General features: G+C 38.8%; 1 protein-coding gene across 1 annotated transcript; it reads right to left on the reverse strand.

Moving 5' to 3' along the window:
* Nucleotides 1–4,636: 4,636 nt before the first annotated feature.
* BTG4 (B-cell translocation gene 4) lies at nucleotides 4,637–6,270 on the reverse strand. The gene is made up of 4 exons (XM_009875446.1): nucleotides 6,098–6,270; nucleotides 5,350–5,487; nucleotides 4,974–5,169; nucleotides 4,637–4,813 (listed from the first exon to the last, which is right to left on the reverse strand). The coding sequence occupies exons 1-4, from the start codon at nucleotides 6,268–6,270 to the stop codon at nucleotides 4,637–4,639; spliced, it is 684 nt and encodes a 227-aa protein (XP_009873748.1).
* Between the last annotated feature and the right edge of the window lie 1,171 nt (nucleotides 6,271–7,441).

Genomic DNA, 7,441 nt, shown 5'->3' on the forward strand with positions numbered 1-7,441 from the left:
GGTAAGATCAAGTAGAGAATGACCAATGTGCAAACACCAGGAACTAAACTCCACTTATGTTTTTTCCACAGTAGTGTAGGACTCTTTTGAAGTTAAACCTCTATCCCACAAGATTCATGGTCAGTTCTTATATTTATTGAGGCAACTTGCTTGAGCACATCAGTTCGTTCTTGCTTTACTTCATCCTTGCATACTGCATAATATTGTGACAGTATTTCCTTTATGACTTGGAACAAGGAGGTTCTCATTTTCTATGTGTAGTTCTTAGCACACTGTGGCTTTACTCTAAGTAAACTCTCCAGGCCTTTTATGATAGTATCAAATAACTAGTCATAAAAATCATGGTGACTACAGCCAGAGCTCCAGGGCTGGACTGTGCCTTCAGTTACTTTATAGAAAAAACCTGGCAAGACGAACTAGGACAATTTGCTAGGACTTTTTAAACAGTCTCCATTCTCATATGGTATTTGTTGTCTCTGGGTACCCACTGGAAATCAGAGCTGACACGTAAATGAACTTATGTCCCATTAATCCCTTTTACTTTGCAGATCTGATGTGCACGCTCAGTTCCTACAGAAGCATTTTCCCATCTCTTTGCAGGCTCCAGAAATTAACCTGTGCGTTGCCTCCCGCGTACCTCCTAGCAATGCCACAGGCAACGCCTTTCAAAACCTTTTCTTTTATCAGGTTTGTCAACTTCACTTCTAGCCAGCTACTGAAATATTTTCATATCCATTAAGTTCTAGGACTAGGAAGTAAAACGGAAAAGTGTTTAATGTTTTTCAAGTCATAGGATGCTTGATGCTTTCTAGTAAGAAATGCTGACATAAAAAACCCCCAGCTATTAATGGTATGCTCCGTATGTATCCGAACACAAACTTAACAGAGCACTTTAGGATACTGAGTGTGAATATGTTTAATGCACAGGTCGTATTCAAAGCATATTTATTAAATCAGATCTAGTTACCCAGTTTCTCATGTCCAAATTCTATCACTTTCATTTCTATGAAATTCTCTGCAAGTCACCTTTACAGAAATCAGCATCATATCAACATTTTACTTCTTATGGTTAAATTACAGAATCTGACTAAGTTCTAAAACTCTGGGACATTGAGAAGTTTTCTAAAGTTTTTGCTGTATAAATTAAAAACTGTCTAGAAACAGAGAATGTAAGAATGTTTTAGATTCCCATCATAGAATATTAAGTGAAGTCTTATGATAACGTTGCTGTCTCATGTATACGGATATTCCCCAGAACTCTAATTTGAGACTTTGAATTTCCCTAAAACTGAGACAAATCATTGGAATATTTGTGTCAGCTAGGTTGACTACTGCTATGCCCTCATCTAAGTTCAGGATATTCTGTCTTTCGTTTCTCAGAAGACAAAGAACAAATTATTTGTTCTAAGGGATTGCCTGGGTTCTGTAGGAAGTTTCCTCCTTCTCCTCGTGCACTGCTTAGCTCATATCGCTGCTGCTGACTTCAACCATGACACCAACCCTCCCTTTCTGAGGCTTTTTTATCAGGTATGTCAATAAGTTCCAGGTGTAATTACATTATTTCAGTGTTTATAAAAAAATTACCATTTAAAAGGTGGGGGGGCTGGAATAACACCTTTGTCCAAAATTATAAAAATTCCAATAATAAATTTCAAAAGGAGAGATGAAACAAGATAGCTGCCTATTATCTGAATTGCCATTACAGTTGGACAGTGGCTGGTCACAGAAATATTCATAGTCAACATCCAAAGAACACTGCTTCACCTTAGGTGAAGACAGCAGAAAAATCCACCATATCATGTATTACGTATTAACATCCTGCCCACATACAAGTAACACTAACTCAGAAATACCGTTAGTTCCCCTGACAGCTAAAAAGATAAAACCAGACAACTCCGTTCTAACCATCAGTTGGCCAACACATGAGAGAATCAAACAGAAAATGCTCTTTCATAATCATAGTCCTGACTCGGAGAACACAGTTATACCAGACACAGATTTGCTGAAAAAAAAAAAAAGGGAACCGCAGCGTTCTTCCCATAGTACCTTGATGTGATACAACCTCTTCCATTCAACCTTCAATCAAGTGAACTCTTGTATTGCAGGGGATACCCATTATCATCTCTTTTTCCCAATGCACACAGCAATTTTAGTCCCTTACTGAAAGCTACCCACTGAAAGCTACTCTTCTCATGAGTGGTAAGGACTACTAGCATTGTCTAGAAACAAACAGAACACAAGTATCCCAGACAAGATTCTGCTCATGCATGGCACCACTTTCTCATCTTGATCTCATCTTTAACAGCTGCATATTAAGCACATTGAAGCGTATTTGTGGTCTGTATCAAATCCCCATAAGACCAATGAAGTTATTTTTCCAGATTAAATAGGCTTCCAGAAGTGAAAACCTGTCTTGATAAAGTACTATTGTTTGATTCTATATATTTTCTATCTCTTACTAATATCTCTATTCAGTGGTTAGCTGTAAAGAATTGCATCTGACTGCTTCGAGCTTTTCAAACAAGCTTGCTTGCTGGATTTTTTTCTAGGCATTAGAGGCTTGTCTTAGTGAAACATTCTCTCTCAGACTCCAACTGTCAGCAGTTCTCCAGGATGATAAATCTTCCAGGATAAGTCAGATGTTGTTAAAGGAAGAACCATGCTTCAAGGACAACATAAATCTCATCTCCCAGCTTTTTGAGATGAAAGTGAAAAGCCTCGCAGATGTAGAAGCCTTTGAGAAGGTAATAAGAAAGATGATGAGACCCTATTTTCTTACTTTGTGACAAGATGGCAGTTTAAAAACTGGCTCATAGAAACCTTCTCCAAATCAGTGGTTGGGAAGGTCAGACTCCTGTGGGATGGCAGCGGAAGCTCTATACATATCGTAAACTCCTGAGCCTAAAAGTACTCAATATATTGGAAAGGTGCAGCATTGGCTTTCTGCAAAGAGAGATATTGAAAGAGTCTGTAAAAAGGCTTTTACAATTAACACTGAGGTGCTTTCTCTATTTTTTGTGCTTATTGCTTTACACATGAACCTCCTGCTCAAAAAAAATTTGAGGAACCACTAAGTGAAAAGGTACTTGTGAAGAATAAAGAGCATTTCCCTCATACCTCCAGCAGCTACGAAAAAGGCAGCACTGGATGGAGAACAAGGTAAGAATTTGCCAGGAGGTATTAACCACTGCATTTATAGATATCACTTTAACAGCAGCATTTTTACTGTTTGATTTTAACCATTCCTCTCCTTTTTTTAGCTTTGAAGAGGAAACCTATGCTTATTCATCTCTTTTAGAACTTGATGATAAAGTGGACGCATTAACTGAAGAGCTAGCACGTGTTATAGAGGATGAACACCAGTTTTTAAACAGCAATGGCAATGAAGACTTGCGTTTTCACTACCTTGAAATAACTAGTTTGGAGAAAGATTGTTTGGTAAAACAAATACATGCTTTAGAAGAAAAAATAGCTCTAGGCAGAAACTTGTAATAGTACTCAAAAGAAGTTGGTTCTAACTTGATCCTTTGCATTTGTCCCCAGGCTTTAAAGGCAAAATATGTTTTTTTTGTTTTAAGTACAGAGTATTTTTAGCCTTCATACTACAGGTCCATTAAATTAGGACTGTAAAGCAATACAGTAATTTAAGTGATAAGACTCAGGCATAAGTGACTGACGTTTCTGGCTATATTCAAGTGGTTAAAAGACAAACAACATTGCAAAAGGTCAGACTCGCATTTTGACAAACAGAAGCAAAATTTAGAATCATTCTTAAGGCTGCTTAGTGTTAAAAAAAAATAATTTTTTTCAACTGACGTATCCCTCTATTATATGTCCTGAAGCCTCTGCAGAGATCAGCTGACAGTTACCACAGTATTGCAAACCAACAGGTTAGTCATCCTTAGACAGAACAGCTCCATCCTTCTACAAAGTGATGTGTTACTTACAGCTGCACAAAGCTACACCACCACACAGTCACCCTCCTCCTGCCCCTGAGGCTGTGTTCTTCTGACAGGTGACCTACAGCCTAGAGGCAAAAGCCGTGTTTTTCTGACTGCTAAGCTATAGTCCGGAGGCAAAAGCCTACCTGGAGCCACTAGACAGTTTCCCAGTTGTATATACCAAAGCTTCACTCAAGGGGCAAACCCAGAGGTGATTCTGCTTGTGATGCATAGATGATCTGTTCCCAAGGCAGCTGCCCCTTGCTACCTTTGCCAGAAAAAAAGCAGACTACCATTCCAAGCAACTTGGAGGATGTTTTTATCTTCCTTGACTTGCTTGGATTTTTGCCAGAAAGCTTTTAAAGTCCCTCCAGGGCACTGATAACAGATCAGATTGCCTTTTTTTTAAAAAAAAAACAAACCAAACAACCATGAGTAGATTTATTGATATACTGATTTCCTTTTTGACTTACAAGTAGTCTCACATTAATTTTCAATCTTATGTGAACATTAATAAAACATTTAAAAGACTATAAAACCCCAAAGACAATAAAATCCCAAAGATTCAGATGTACAAAGCAAGACACAGGGATTAGACAGTAAGTGCTTTCTGTTTTTACGAAACTATAGTGCCAGCTTTTACCCCATACCATATCTCAGTGTTTCAACAGCCTGTAACAGGTGCAGCCACAGATCTACCGCTTGGTATTGATCCAGTGGTATCTATCAACACGTGGTCCTGTGAAAGCAGCTATCGGCCTGTAGACTTTGTAACCCCTGTGCTGGGCATAGTACGAGCCATCAGTCATGTAGGTCTTCCTATGAAGATACTGAGACCAGGGCTGTATGGGTGCCTTGCAGTAGTCACTGAACTAGACAGCAAGAAATGAGATAATGTTAAAACGCATTTGGGAAAGGTGGGACATTAGCCTGGCCGTTAGTTGTTACATCTATCGCATTCCTTCAGGAGGGGACCTAGAGGGGCAGATGCTAGTTCTTGCCAAGAGTCAGGTACCATTGCCACACGCTTACCTGGTAGACACTGTTAGGATTGCTGACAGTAGGGATAGCTTTCGGCTCCTTGCTGAAGGTCTCCTCATCTGAAGAAGTGCCAGAATGATAGTCTAGTGCGGCTCTGTCAACAGCATAGCTGATCTGCTGAGGAAGCTCTGGATTCTCCTCCCCTTCGAAGTGCGCAATTGTGAAGGGACGGTTCTTCTCACCGTATCTGAAAGTGACTCTATTTATAGAACTCGGTTCTGCAGTAGCAGTATAGGTATCTATTAGTAGTCTGCCAACTCTAGTAAGTAAGTACACCCTGAGACAGTAAGACTCTAGTAACAGGCTTGGAGTTGATCAGGATTGTACAGGGCACTTCACATGCACTGGCCACAGCTTCTCAACTCACCTGCAACACACCTCAAATGGATCAACCCATAGCGTCATCTCTTTTGGCAAACCAAGCTTATTAAAATCCACATTACTCTCCACACAAGCTTGCTCCAGCAGTGGATCTCTTCTCTGATGTTTATTTATCCTTATACACCTAGGTAAGAACAAAGCACAGGTGGATTTAAGATTTTGCTGCAACTCTGCAAGTTCTTCTCATACAAAAGTACACTTAAGTTCCTAATCTATTTTCTCAACACATTTAGCCTGTCGATGCAAGTTCTCACTTACAGCCCCAATCAGCAAGTTAGCCTAACAAGCTAATTTATAATTAAACCAAACAGGGGTTGGCTGGGGGGTTTTTTTTGGTCCTTTTTTTTTTAAACACATTATGTAGCAACTCACTTCAGTAATTCTTAAGAGAATTAAAAGCAGTTACAATAATTCCATAAGCCAGTTTAAGACCACTTGAATTCTGCATTCAAGAAATCAAGGAGTCAGAGTGCTACTCAAGACACTTGATGCATCCTGTTATAAGATTTTCACCTCAGCTCTCTGGTCATATCTACAAAGGCACACACTGTGAAACTATTTTCAAAATAAGTGTGTGTTTACCAGTTAATAGCACTTCTTTCCTCAAACTTAAGTGATTCTCTTCCAATTTTGTATCACTTATTTCCAGTTTAAGGGCTCTGGGCCCTCACTGCATCTTGAATACCATGCAAAGGCTGCATTTCCTCCTCCTCTTCTACTAAGAGTGCTCTTACCTGAAGGCTTGTCCTCTGGATGGATTGTCTAAGTACCAGTGATTCTTATACTTTTCAAACAGTATTGTTGTCAGCTTAGCTGCAAATTTCTCCATTTTATGCTTGCTCAACTTGTCTTCCCTTTTCACTAGCCTTGTGATGAAGAAGACTGTGGCTGCAATTTCATCTTTCATTTTAAATTGAAGTGCACAAGGCAGTTTAGCTGTTGGATAGTCACCAGTAGAGATAAGACACGAGAGTTAATAACATTAATGTACTATCAAGTTCCCAGGAGAGACAGTAAAACCTCCATAAGCCATGACAGGTAGAGCCTAGATAAGCCCAACCGTCAAACAACTACTGAATTTAGTTCTGGGTAGCAAAATCAACTTAATGCATTACTAGAAGGCACTCACACTAAGCAATATAACAGAGCATTAAAAAAAATGTTTAATAGATGATACTCCTTATTGTAACTTTTATATTACATTCAACAACCAGCAGCTCTTAAAATTACACAGCACACTTAGATACAATGAAGACCACATATATTACCTTCTCAGATCAGAGTCGTTGTAAACCTGAGATACACATTAAAAGCAGGCTCCAAAAGTCACCAGGAAAACAGACCTAGTGCTATAAGAACCTAGTGCTATAACTTACACAAGAAGCAAATCCCAACACCCAACTCCTCCCTTGCTCTTCCTCTAGTAGAGCTTCCTCAGAGCTTATATAGAACAGGAAATCATGTGGCTCTGTGGAATGTAACAATGTTCAGGTGGGCACTGTTAAGACTATCGTGCTGGTTTCAAAGCTATTTCCAATCTACTGGGGTTTATTCCAGTATCATTTCTTTCTTTTAGGATCTATTTAATTGATTCAGTACTGTATTCTGTTGTGTCCATCAGTCAGTCTTATAAATATCAGTGAAATACTCACCATTATAAAAATAGCACCATATTGTTAATTTACTATTACATTTGCATTTGCTTCTAGCAGACTTTACACAACATAGTTACTTTCCTTATGAAGCCCCCACATTTGATATTTATTTTGAAAATCACATGATTCTATCATAACATTAACCTTCCTAGTAGCTTATATAGATGTTCACATTATTCGCATAGATTTGTTTCATTTTTGAGGAGTTTCATACTGAGCATGAATGGGTCTGTTAAAGAGTTGATACACAAGCAGTTTCTCAAATGTGAGTACTTCATTGTTTAAAGCTTCAGGAGAATAGCTGATGTGCTTCTTTTACCTTTTGCTGTCTCAGAAGCTGCGACTCCAGTCTCATACACCAGGAACTGTCAAGACAAAGGATCAAATTAAGTTAAAAAGATCTGAGTATTTAAACTGGCTCTT

Source organism: Apaloderma vittatum, unplaced genomic scaffold (genome assembly GCF_000703405.1).
Source record: "Apaloderma vittatum isolate BGI_N311 unplaced genomic scaffold, ASM70340v1 scaffold3018, whole genome shotgun sequence".
NCBI lineage: Eukaryota > Metazoa > Chordata > Aves > Trogoniformes > Trogonidae > Apaloderma > Apaloderma vittatum.